Consider the following 14,047-nt stretch of genomic DNA (forward strand, 5'->3'; position numbering starts at 1 on the left):
TGAGCGTGTTCAATTTCTTTCTATATCTGACATGACACACAAGCCCATATGCGGACTGACAAGAAGCCTGGAAGTTTTCCAACAGCTTCTGACTTCTAACTGGGAACCAGGCCATTGCAGCTGGGATTATTAAGCAGGAAAAGCTCCGATACAATTTTTTTGTAACATTAACAGGTCATTTTCTGCCACTTTTCAAGTTATATATATCTGATAATTCTTCTTAGTTATTGGCAAACTGCAAGGTCACGTGTGTGTTTTCAGGGAACAGTTGAGAAGCTTTTCCCTCAAACGTGTACGTTTCTTGCTGATTTTCCAGTAATTTATTGCAAAATTATCACAAAGTGTCAAAGAGCAATTGATGCATAAAATAGACAAATAAAAAAAGCAAAATGTGTAAAATTGAAACAAAATACTTTCTTTAAGACTATTAAACATTTTATTGCAATTTAATTGTTTCAACATTTAAAAGAGTTCTTGAAATGTTTGCCTTTTAAAAACATTTTCATCTCATCTCTATTCCATTCTTGAAAATTGCCGAAACTAAGTGTATTTCTGGCTCCCTCCAGCGGCTGCACACTCCTCGGCAGCTGCCCGGTTTGCTGAGAGGGTCGTCTGGAAACATGTTGCGATGACTTTCTGAACTTACGCTTTATTATTTGTAATAGTGGCATTTATTTGGAAGGGGGAATTCTTGCGAGTCTGCCTTTATGAGCACAGGAAGCTAAAGCCTATCTGGGCTGAGGATGAATGAGAAGGGCCCTCACAGAGAGCAGACCTCCGCGAAAATCCAGGTAATATTTCCTGAGAAACATATGAAACTGTCAGGATCTGCTCCGCATCTTTATAGGAGACAATGAAAGCTTTGGCCTGGTAATATCCTGCCGACTGCTGTCTTACATTTGCATTGTATTCAAAAGTTTTGTCCCAAAGTGTAATGGAATCTCTCTTGTCGAAAATGACTTAACCGGCGTTTGTGAGAAACAGCCCAGCGGTCATGGCAAAATACTGCCGGTAGTCAAGAAAGACACACGAACCGACAAATCGGGATGAAAAGATCGGCTTCTTGGCAGAAGAAACAAAACGCACATGCGGCCGATTATTTCAAACTCTTCATTAGATTTTTATCAGGAATCTACAAAAACCATGAAAAGTAAAAAAAAACTGCCAACAAATTTGCCTGGTGTGCCCCCCCCCCCAAAGTTCCATGTAATATTTCCTGAGAATTTATTTTAAAAAGGCTAGAAAATGAAAACCAGAATATGTTCGGGGTCAGCAGGTTCATCCCTGAGCCATAATGTGTTTTTTTCCCCAAACTCAGATTTCACGTGACCCTCTTGACGGACTGACATACAAAACAGGAGACGTGAGTGAAAACACGCCCACGACTCAGATTTCAGTCTAAAATCTTTTATAATTCATTTCTTATCCATGCATTTGTGTTAAAGCCTCACTTTTAGCTGGAACGAGTATTCAATTAATTTCAGCTTAGAGTGGCCAATCTCGGGGGATCGCTTGAAAAAGGGTGACCCTATTATAATCTATTTATAAAGCAGGGGGTCACTGGTGAATGTGCCAACCTTGTCTTTTTTTAGGCCCCATTAGAAATCAATCCCATTAGTCCTCCCCGAGAGATGCGTATTGCTTCAAACTAATAACGCGAGCGGGAGGGTAACGTGAAGATGAGCGGGTCATCCTCGACATCTGGGTCTTAATTTTCAAACGTCGCAAGAAGCAACATCCCGAGCTCATCTCCTACCGATGCGCAATAGCAAAAGTGCATTTGTATCCGCGTCAGTGAAAAATTTAGAGTCCATCACAATCATCAATAAATTAACCACAATTTCTAATCCTCAGCCAATGTGTTCTTTAAACTGCAGCTCAAATATCAGCGTCAGCGTGTCCCCCAGCAGAAAAGTCCACTTTGTCTCCTCAGAGTCAAAGTTCCCCTGAGCCGCTGTTCCCTCTCGCCATGTTTGGTCATGTCGGTTGTTAAGGAATAGCGTCTCGGCGGATTCTTAGCCTGATTTCGGCGAATCCCTCGACAGCGCAGACATTCAGTCGGTAGATTTTGGTGGTACTTAAGATGTGTGGCCCGTGGGGCCGAATCCCTACGTTCCCTTTCACGGTGGCTTCACCGACTCCCCGAAGCTGTACCTCCTCTTGGTCCGTCGAGCGGCGACGCCGTCTTGTCCTGCCCCTCCTCGACTTCGGCTCCTCCGTAGCCGCGTTGCTGACCGGAGGCGATCCGACCGTGACCGAGGACTTGCATCGGACAAGCCCCAATCTGGGGACAGTGAGCGATGACCACCGACAGAGGGGGCTGGGTCGCGGCCACCAGGCCTCTTACCAAGGGGTTGGGATGAGGCGAGCAGCGGCAGGAGTCCTCACAGCCGTGGCTGCTGTCGGTGAAAATCTCCAGGTTCAGGCTGTCCGTCTTGAGCCTGATGGAGCCGGTGATGCTGTTGCGTGTGGAGTTGCGTTTCCCGCTCCCCCTCCCCAAAAGCTCCTGCCGTCCCAGGATGTGGCGCCGGATAATCTTGCGAAACGTTTGCCGGAACTCACGGATGCGGTAGGCGTAGATGAAGGGGTTAACGACGGAGTTGGCGTGAGAGAGTATGATGGCCACGTACATGATCCACAGCGGGGGACGCCGACAGCGCGGACAGAAGAGGGTGAAACAGTTGATGATGTGCAACGGCAGCCAGCAGACGGCGAAAAGCCCCACGATGATGGCCAGCGATTTGGCAGCTTGGACTTCTTTCTGCAGGGTGGAGCGTGACTTCTCCCCATTGAGAGCTTTCACCTCCATCAGCTTGAGCTGGTGGCGAGCGGCCATAAAGATGCACAGGTAAATGCCCAACATCAGCAGCAGGGGGATCATCACACAGGCGAAGAAGTTGAAGTAGACCATGTATTCCATCACCACCACCCCCTCGAACAGGCACCTCATGAAGCCGGGGGGGCAATACTCGTTGTCCATGTTTAGCTCCTGGTGCCAGCCCATCATGGGGGTCAGACCGATGATAATGGACAAAAGCCAGCAGATAGCGATGATGCCTCTCGCCCTCTGGCTTGTCACCAGGCTGGTGTACCTGCAGGGGGAGATGAACGATCAGAAATACACAAACTGGAAACTTGTACCGTGACCTAATTTTGTCCTCATACGCAACATAAAAATAAATTCATGCGCAAATAAAATGACAAATCAATTTATTTTATGCCCCCCCCCCCCATAGCTTGACTGACCCCATTTAAACTCATCCAAAAATAACTTCTGTGTAACGCTCAAAGTCAGCAGCAGCTGAAAAAATGCTTTAAAAAAGTAAAAAAAAAGGCTTTCTAAAGTGAATAAGAGTCAGATAAATGGTGGCTGGTGAGCCAAGGGTTTGTCAGACTGCTGAAATACAGACTCCGAAGCGTCCAAAAATGATCATGTGACAGGCCCTGTAAATTAGTTATCTCAAAATTTGGTTAAAAAATATTATATCCCAATTTTTTTTTTCAATCCGATTTCCCGTTGTTATCTATCCCATAGTTGGACTACGAAGAAAAGAATAAACAAGCAAATCTTCAAGGATTCCTCTGAGTCTATTTTCAGCACTCTTATACAGTGTGGGAGAGCAGCTGAGTCGCTTGTCTTGTTTCTATCACATTCTTAAGATGTTAAAGTGCAAATGTCAGCGCTGTGAAAACAAGACCCCATCAGAGATGAAAAAAAAAAACAGGAGAAAAACAACACGCATGTCCAGCTAGCAGTGGGTTGCGTGAAAAAAGTCCTGGAAACAGGAAGCTCTGTGTGGCTCCGTACATCAGTTGAGAGCTGCAGCGTCGCCGCCGGTCTGCGTGTCACAAGGATGGTACGTGTCTCACGTATGATCCTCGGAAAATCCAAAAATCGTATCTAAGTGTATCCCAGCCCGCTGACATTCTGGACGTGGACAGGTTATGGCGGGATTTACAATCTGCGTAAGCAATTAGAGAAGATTTGAAATGGACCACTCCTAAGAGAGTGGACCTCATGGGAGATGACATTTTGAGAAAAGTTATTGCAAAGAGTTTTGGTCCAAATGTCCTCACAGATGGATATAATAGGAACGGAAAATCTTTATTACATGTATTATAAATGTTGTGGTTCTTGGAAGTATTGATACACTGAATTTGAAAAATCTGCAAGAGGAGTTGAGAAGAAGCTGTGCGGCGTTGTCGAAAAAGAAGGAAACCGGCATGAAATGGCCTGAAACTATTTAAAAAAAAATGGCCATAAATCAACGCTCATGTAAAACATCAGGATACTTGTGAGCTTCAAAGAAAAGACAAAATGGGAAAAAATAGGAATTTAGCATGTGCTGAAAAAAAACAATGGTAACAAATCAGAGCGAGACAAATACTCAGCTCTGTCAAAAAGACGTAAGGACTGACAGATAAGTTCTGGACTTAATAAATACATTTAATGTTTTTTTTTATTTTTAATCAATCCAAATGTGATGTATAATTGAACATATGAAAGAATAACAGTGTCTTATAGAAATCATATGTCCTCCTCTTGCCTGCATTTCACATAGTTGCCACACGTTTGTGGCAAGTCATATTTATAGGGTCTTAAAAATGGAATTTATCAATGTTGCATTAAAATGTTACCATGGCAACGTTGAATAACAGCCTGGAAAGTGTTTTTACTGTGAATTTAACCTGTTTCTCGTATATTGAAATGACAGTGAAGAATCATCTCAGGAAAGACACAACATTTTTGGATCATAAACATTTAAAGAAAATGATCTTTAATGAATATAATAGGATACATTTTGCATATTAAACAGGTATATATCTAGTTTGGCTAATTATGGGTTAATTTGATTCTGGTCAAAGTGGATATCTCTGTTTAAGTTCTCATACATTTAACATTTCTCATACATCCTTTTGGCCTGAAACATTGTGTTTTCCTTTCCCCAGCTTGAGGCCTGGCTTCTTTACTGTGGTTGTTTAGTAAGTTGCTCATAAGAATACATTTTTGCATGTTGAAGGGGGTATTCTCATTATTCTGTATTACATAATAATGCACACACATAATAATGCTGTTTATCGTATAATTCATTTACATGGTTGTCACCATTTTCTAAGAGTTTCAAGCTCTAAAATACAACCTGTTTGATGTATAAGCTGATTTGATTTACTTTGCTAAATATGAAAGAGTCCCCATACAGTAGATGTTCGGAGGCTTGACAAAAATCTAAATGTATAAAATATGATCAGTTTATGTCAAATTCACTCCTCGTAGGCAGCTAGATGGCAATACCGTTGTCGAGAGACTGATATTCGGTTGTGACAATTTACTTTTGAGGAGAGCTTATGTTGATATTGCGTCGTTTTCAGTTTTTTTCCATCAACTGACAGCTCCTTGCTCACCTTGCTAGCTGACGTCTTGTGTTGAAATGAGCTCCTTGAATATTTCTCTTATTTATATTAGGAAATAAGAGCACAATAGCTGTTCTTTAGTTTAAGGGAACACAAGTTAATATATATATGTATATATAATATATAAATATAATAATAATACATATATATGCATTCACACAAATGTGAGTGTATGTGTGTGTGTGTGTTTGTATATATATGATATATTGTCTTTTGGCCCCATAAAATGAAACACACGAATTAATGCTTATTAATCGTGATTAATCTGAACGAATCCAGGAAATCATATGATAATTACTTATGATTAATCTGAACGAATCAAGGGCGCCCATATGATAATAAATTATGATAAATCTGAACGGATCCAGGGCGCTCATATGATTATAAATTATAATTAATCTGAAAAAATCCAGAGGGTTCGTATGATATATCGAACTAAATATTCAAATCGTCCGACAGCCCCGATTTCTTTTACATTTACATTACGCTTATTTTTTCCGAACCCAAACAATAAACAGGCTGCGTATGATCGAATATGCCGGGGGGGGAGATTTTGAGCGCAAAGCATTTCCCCTCCGGGGCCACTGACCTGAGAGGCAACTTGATTGCGATGTAACGGTCCACGGCAATGGCCAGCAGGCTGAAGATGGAGCTCTGGGTGAGAACCAGCACAAAGCAGGCGATGAAGAGGCAGCCGTAGAAGTTGGAGCAGAAGCCGGTGCTGATGACGATCGCGAAGGGGATGGCCAGGACGCCCACGGCGATGTCGGCCACGGCGAGCGACACCACGAAGAAGTTGGTGATGCTCTGCAGGTTGCTGTTGAGGCCCACGGCCCAGCAGACCAAAACATTACCCAGCACTGAGAACGCTGCGATTAAAACCTCCACAACAACGTAGAAGATGAAGGGGGCTGGATAGTCCGGCATGGTGAAGAAAACGGCAAGTCAGTGATTTGGAGGGAGGGAACCTCGCCGCAATGACCATAGCTGCGGCCCTGCGGCCCACCGACACCCGTTCAGCCTACAGAGGCCATGAGATGCCGGATTCGGGTGCACATGAAGCTGTCATGGCTTCTGTCTCCAGACAGTCGCCTCCATCCTCTCTTCCAGAAGCTCCACCGCTCTCTTCCTCACGTCCTCCCTCTCAGTACTTTTTTCCCATGAACCTCTCAAGGGGCTGAGACGATGCCAACAAACCGCATCACTGGGAGACGGAGACAAAGAGAAGTGAATTAAAGGGAATACATGAAGGAACTCACTTTATGCGCATTGTTTTCAACAGAGGATTTGATTTGAACCAAATCTTTTTCACTGTCATTTCCAGCCCGGAGTCAAATGGGTGGCAGTTGATGGTCTTAATTTAGGTTAAAATGAAACCTAAATTAAAACACAGGGTTGATAAACCTCATCAAAAATTCCCTCTTTATAGATATTCAAACAGAAATATAATAAATAGATAAATTGTTGGGTGTGACTACCTAAAAGTGTTACTTTAATTGTTCATCACTTGCTACATGCTAGCATCGCTACGTCCTCTTCTTGTCATTCGCCGATGCTAGTCTGGATCGATATTCCATCGCTTTTACATCACACTAATATTATTTCTAATTCTAACTTTGACCCTTAATCATCTATTTTAATCATTTATTTATCTATTTTTTCAGGGGTCGGGCCTATTTTTACTGCGAATCCTTGGGAAGCAACCTTGAAATGAAGCCAAGATGCTGGTCGTTTCTTCTTGGTCTTCCACAGTACCAAACTAATCTTCAGTGGGAAAGTTGGTAAGCGGGTTTTCTGATCAAAATGAATTGCACTTCGAAAGTCTCGTCTGTCGATGACGACCGTCTTCGGCACGAAACTTTCATTAGAGACCGTCGCCGTGCATCCGTCGCTTCACGGCAGGGCAATGCTCGCGACTAGCCAGTCATCCATTGAGGAGTAAAGCAGCTGAAGAAGCACAGATTCTCCCTCAGGAGTTGCTGGGAAGCAAAACAGAGCAATAAGCGGCTGGGATTCGCCAGGTGGCCGGAAACGGCCCCGACGTTATGAATGTCAGTGTGTAAAAGAGCAGCTGCAAGGTTAGCGTGCCATGTTGCCTTTTTTTTTTTCCAGCTTCTGCTGTCACGCCGGTCATGTCGGAATATTTTCTTAGGATTTCAATCTGCCGACAGATGAATTTACTCCATTATACACAACAAATCCTTTACACCAGTGGTCCCCAAACTACGGCCCGGGGGCCGAATACAGCCCGCCTCCACATTTTGCCCGGCCCGTGATCAATACCAGAGATGCATTATGATTTTTTTTTTTTTTTTTTTTATTCTGGCCATGTAATGACTTGTAAATGCATAGAACGTAAAATTTTATTCCCCCCTCCTGCAGTCTGTGCCTTATCTGAAATCCCTCTCTCAAAAAAAAAAAAATCCTGGACACACCCCTGTCAAATAACACGGAATAATGGCGAAAAGATTAGGTAAGAGAAAAATAGATTCAGAATGCAGGGAATTTAACCTGCGGAAGACAAATGATTATTTTTTTTGTTCAATTCAAAGAAAAGGCTTTTTGTCTCATCTGTCAAGAAATGAGACAAAGAAATTATTCAGTAATAATGTTATTTTTTGCTGTCTGATTTTTTTTTCCCGTCAAGATCCCAGAACGGGTTAAGTTTTGGTTATGCGTGGCTTTCCGGAAAACAATAAATGTTATGTTTAGACACCTCTGCGATCGTCACATTTTTTGTTACAAACCGGCCCAGCCCCCCGTCAGAGAAGGGAAAAGTTATTTGGCCCTTGCAAGAAAAAGTTTGGGGACCCCTGCATTACACACTGTGGCAACAATAAAATACTTAAATGAACGCTTACATTTTTTTTCCCAAAAAAACACATCTGGCAATTGTCTATAATTTTGACAGAATGAACGATTTCTTTCAGATTTAATGCTGGGAATATGTCAACGTGGCGAGAATCAAAAGCTTGACAAAATTTTGTTCTGGCTTCTTTGAATTGTTTCATTTAAACACTGCGCGCATAGGAACAGAGAAATAAAAGTTCAAACAAAAAAAAACAGACATTTTCAACTAGAAGTTCAAGTTATTTTTTCAGCAGCATGCTAATTTGCAAGGGTACCAGTAGAATTGTCATCATCACCTTGACCCACAGCATATTTCTGAGCACGTCAATATTTTTAGAAAATTCTGCTTCGGTAAATACCGAAACGCTATTTTCTTCTCTTTCTGCGAGATTTTCTGCTAGGTTCTCTTGGGGATAGTCATGCTTATATCTTCACACCTATATTTGATTGAATTTGATTATATGTCCCTACTTTTATATACTTAGCATTTGCCTCATTACAAATGAACCAATGTGTGTTAACTGTTTATTGGTAAGGAACTGGGCAAAGAAAACTGTATTTTACTTTTAGGACAACCAAACATATGAAAACTAGATGGGCAGAATTGGTATGTTTTTTAAATAACCGGGACCATTATTGGGCACAATATTAAGCCAAAATATAGGCAGATAAAATTCCTTCCATACCACAAAGTATACGTATTGTGAGTTGTTTGGGATCCACGCTACATCCTAATACTCCAGACAAAATGTCCCATAATGGGAAAACACAAGCACCTAAGTGGGCTCAACAAGTGTTACGGCCTCTACATACACTGGCACCTCAAATTGACTCAACCTTCCTTGGTATCTCTGGGGTGTTTAAACCTTCACCACGTCAAAGAATCATTTCCTGTCACTCATATTTTGGGCAATGTAAGAATTTCCAGTGAACCTATTGCATGTTTAAGAGGAAAGCGGAGAGCATGTAGGAAACCAACTCAGGCATGGGGAGAGAATGCAAACTAACCACTGCATCATCACACCATCTTCTACACTGTGTCTTATATGTTATGCAATGTAGTTATTGTCCCACTCTTTTCCGGCCAACCCGGATAATAGATAATGTTTACCTTCAAAATGAAACATAACTGAAGCCTGCAAACACATATACTTCTCCATTAGAGTACCAACTGCATAAAAGCTGCACAAAAGACTTTTCATGCTTCTTCTTTTTTTTGATTTGCAAAGCTAAATTCCCCGTGAGGGAACGTTTCTGGAGGCTGGATCAAGATGCAGGAGTATACAGCTGCACTGGAGCAACGGGGTCTTTGCACTCTCTGTCAGGATTTTCCCCTTTGGGGTCAGAGAAGAGCTTGTTATTTCACTGTTGAAATCAGAATTTTTTTTCTGCAAGTTCATTAGAGGTCATATTTTTTGGCCTCAATTAACATTATGAATGAATTCTTTCGACGACAGCGAGCAACCTGCTGTTTATTGAAGAGTACAGACAAAATACGATGGGAAAATCTGCGAAAACAAAAAGGCAGGATGTGAACTAATAATGGGGATGATCTGGGAAATGACTTGAAATTTTTGTTTGTTTGTTTATTTTTTCAAGTACCAACTATATGACCTCACCGGGTGATATTCCCAGTTCCACAGTTTACTCCTCTTGTTTTTTCACCAAAACCGACAGCACCAACCTGTACTCGACCCAAAAAAACGATAAACTACAAGATCGGTGATCACTAATTCTACCAGTGCTGTAAACGTTCATTTTCAAACAATGTTATCTGTGTGCAAAGTTTATCCTATCCAGCCTGATCTCCTGGCAACTCATCGCTCACAAAAAATTGAACTTGAGATTTGTGGTGTGTGTCAAGTTACTGCCCAAGAAGGCTGACAGCCTCCGAAGCATATCTATTTATCCTTAAACGTCCTCAAATGTAATTGAACTTTCATTTAAACAGTAAATAAATAGAAATGTGAACTGAGGGGATGATGAAGAAAGCACCATGTTATTATATCAAGGCCTTGTTTGAGGCTTAAATTGAAATCGGAGCATGAAAATTTCAAAATGTTTATTTTGCAAAGATGAGTCTCACAAGTCGCGCACGTTGTCATCGCTGTTTGCCAGTACAACAGTAAAAAATGCAACAGTAAAATGCAATGAAATTGAATTATTTCATAATGCACCAGGAAATATGGCGTAAATCCGTGTTGCGGCTTGATCACGTAGTTGTGAAACTGACGGCGATCACAGGGACTTGCTTTCCCGTTCTATTGACCTTAAACAAGAGACGATTTCATTTTTGGAGCTATTTGAGAACACTGACAATTTTTCTGAGCTGAATGACACAGATTGGCTTTGCGATTTAGTCTTTACTGACATTCATACATTTTTTTCTTTGTTTCTGTTTGACACGTACTGTTAACAAATGTGTTGTTTTTTTTTTATATGCATCATATCTTGTGGTGACCCGGCCCGTCTGTCAAATTTTAAAAGTCAATGTGGCCCCTGAGCCAAAAAGTTACTTAAAATCATGAAGAACTGCGCATGTATCCTGGGATTTCTTGTATACATACATATAAAGTGCTGTAACCCTCATTTTTAAGAGGTAGCGTACCAGGACCGTGGGTGTTTCGGGTTACAGTGTTAAGAACTAAAGAATCTTCCAGTGAAAAGGACACCGTTACAGCACTATTTTTTCGTACAACCGTCGCACCCGGCCAACCACGAAAACCTGCCCTCTCACTCGTGCGTCCTCAAAACAAGTCCCCACAAAACAAGGGCAGGTAGAACCAATCACACCCCTTACTGTCTCCCCAATGCACCTCTTTAGGCAACTGCCAACGACGACAAACCAAATTGAAAGAGCACCAACATACAACCCATCATCAAAATAACACATGGTTACAGTACATTCATCCATTTCTTTTTGCATATGGCAATAGGAGCACAAATGTGTCTGGGGTTCATTCAAGTGCTTCTTGGACACACACCCTCATTAGATGTGTTTTCCTGACATGCACGCCAATGCAAACACTTCGGTCTTTGCTGACCTCAGACAGGCCGAGCGATCCGATAGGGCAGCAGTCAGGAAACTGCGAGCCATTTATGGCTCTTCCGGTGACGGCATATGGTTCACGGAAAAAAAAAAAATCAGTTTAGAACTGATTTTAAAATACTTGTGATATTTCTTCATAATCCTGTGTCATTTTAAAGTAAACAGAAATTAGTTTTGAAGATAAATTTCACGGGTCGCCCGTCAGTCGGGTCGGGAGCCAATGGCTTCCAAGCATGTTCGGGTAAAGATGAAGAAATTAATTTTATCTGATAGCCAACTAGTTTATCCGCTTCAACGGAAAAGATGGCGAATGGAAAAAAAGACGATGGTTACCGTGCATTCCAGGCTGCGTGGAAAGAGGAATTTGCATTTGGATCTGCGGTATGTCTAATATGCTATGATAAAATTGCATCGATGAAACAGTCAAATATAAAGCAGCCCTTTGAACAAATCCATGCAGCACCGGTGGTCGCATTAAAAGTGATACATATTTAATTTATTATACGTTAAAAATACTATGGGCTTTTATGCCTCTCCCAGTCAAAAAGGTTCCTGACCCCTGCGATTGGGCAAAGTATCACCGCAACACGGCTTCACATTACTCTGTTTTGTACTGTTCATACACAGAATTTGAATGTCCAGTGCAACATCCCTGTTTCCTGTGTCATCGCTAAAATAAAACGTCTTTGTTTGCCCAAGTACACTTCAAATGAGGCGGTGGGGTTGTAGCAGGGCCGTGTGGTTACACTTTACCGTGCACACAAAGCACCGATAATGTCACAAACTCTTGCGATCAGCCCTCAAACCGGGTCGGTTTCAGGATCGCACCTCACACACTCACATCGTATCGCTTTCTTTTCGGACGAAGCCGGTCGGTCGCACGCTTCGTGTGTCGTTCTCTTTTTTTTTTTTTCCTTCCAAAATTGGTTTTGATGGCAGACTTGTGGCTGCGAGCTGTTTCTGAGCGTTGCCTCCCAAAACAATCACCACACAGGGAGAGAGAGGCCTATTCCTGGAACCAGACCTTCCATGTCCCGTTGAGTGTGTCAACACACACATCCTTCAACCTCTTCTTTTTCTCTTCCACTTACTTTCACCGACTAATGTGTGTGTGTGTGTGTTTTAATGCATTATTGCACATTTACTAACACGTTATTACACATGGTCATCTGGAGATTTAAAAAAAAAACCCTCAAGACCTGTCACGTTGCACAGTCTGGCCAGCGTGATGGAAATGGAAGTCTTTACAAACAGACAGGAAGAGGAAGAAAAAAGTGCATTTTGCATCCGCTGCTTTCAGGCAGGGGCCCCCTGCAAAAGGGCCCTTCACAGTGTCTCAAGTGAAAACAAATTTTTATTCTAAAAAGAAATGCTATTAAAGCGCAGAATTCCATTTCAATGTGAGTGATCAGCTTCAGGTTAGAATGGCATGGAAATCCATTGACCATTGAAATTTCTTCATGAGGCTGAAACTCATCGGCCTCAAAATAAATCACAAACTTGATCGATAGTTCGGGAGCTCAACTGAGTGATCAATAAGAAATTGCCTTCTTCATATCACGATCGGCGATCGGGGAAACCGTGTTTTTGCAGCGGGGTTCATCTCTGCGAAGCACCCATCTGATGTGAAAACACACTCCCCTTTCCCCGCCGTCTCTCTACAACAATCGATCGCGATCGGAAGCGATAGATAACCGAAGTGCACCGACCTGATCAGAAGGTGTAATCCGACGTCCCCCGCCCTCCCCCCCCGCCCTCCGATCGATCCGGGCTCTGCAGAAAAGTCACGACAGAAAAGATGAGGCTCGACTTTCCTCCAGGAGGCAAGTGTCTCCACCCGCTGTCGGGCGGGACTGATCACACACACTGTCTGTGGTGAGACTTGAGGTGTCTCACACACCCCTCTCTCTCTCTCTCTCTCCCTCTCTCTCTCTCTCACACACACACACACACACACACATACACACACAATGACTGGTGCAAGTCATTTTCACCTGTTTTCACTTCCATCACATCCACGTGATGTCAAAGGTCATCTGAGGTCACCACTTTTATCATTACAAAGGCTTGTAGTAACAGTGTTTTCCATACAGACTTATTATTATCTGTAATTCATTGTAATTTCGCTTCTTTTCTATGGGGCGGATCACATAATGCAGAAAAACCTGCAGTTAAATTCACATCATTCTAAAGTTATTTATCTCATTCAGGAGTCATAACCTCAACGTTATAAAAGATAGAGGATTTTAATATTACAGGCTGGACAGATTTACTGAATATCCAAGCAAGTCTGTAATATACTTAGTCATTTGACTGCAAACTGTTATTTAATGTACTCAAATAATTATGAAAAGCTGACCACCCCTTCCCTCATTTTATATGACAGTTGCTTTTATCACTTCCCTTGCAATTCTGCTGCTGTCAGTCACCACTTCCCTCTGTCCAACTGTCTTTTCTTTTTGGTTGCAAAACACCAAACATCCCATTTCAGTCATCAAATAGGACATCAGTTGACATAAAATGTTTAAAATAATGAACAAAATTGGATTGCTCTCTGAGCAGCCCCTGCCTGCCACTACCTTGTGTACGTGTTTTCGTCTTTTTATGTTTTTATCATTTCTAGCTGCTATAAATTCATGCTTTTAACAGAAATCCTGTGAGTCAGGGAGGAACGGAGAAAAAAAAAAAACAGACCAGAGACCTTGTTTTACCACTCACGCCTAGTTCTTCTTTCGT

At 42.1% G+C, this 14,047-nt stretch overlaps 1 protein-coding gene across 1 annotated transcript; it reads right to left on the reverse strand.

Moving 5' to 3' along the window:
* Positions 1 to 413: 413 nt before the first annotated feature.
* adora2aa (adenosine A2a receptor a) lies at positions 414 to 13,042 on the reverse strand. Its single transcript, XM_086169837.1, has 3 exons — positions 13,021 to 13,042; positions 6,002 to 6,616; positions 414 to 3,092 (listed from the first exon to the last, which is right to left on the reverse strand). Exons 2-3 carry the CDS (start codon positions 6,337 to 6,339, stop codon positions 2,132 to 2,134), a joined length of 1,299 nt encoding a protein of 432 aa, XP_086025963.1. The 5' UTR covers positions 6,340 to 6,616; positions 13,021 to 13,042; the 3' UTR covers positions 414 to 2,131.
* Positions 13,043 to 14,047: the final 1,005 nt, after the last annotated feature.

The sequence above is a fragment of the Fistularia commersonii genome, chromosome 22, assembly GCF_037954325.1.
Source record: "Fistularia commersonii isolate RoL2024-O1a breed Wild chromosome 22, RoL_Fcom_v1.0, whole genome shotgun sequence".
Taxonomy (NCBI): Eukaryota; Metazoa; Chordata; class Actinopteri; order Syngnathiformes; family Fistulariidae; genus Fistularia; species Fistularia commersonii.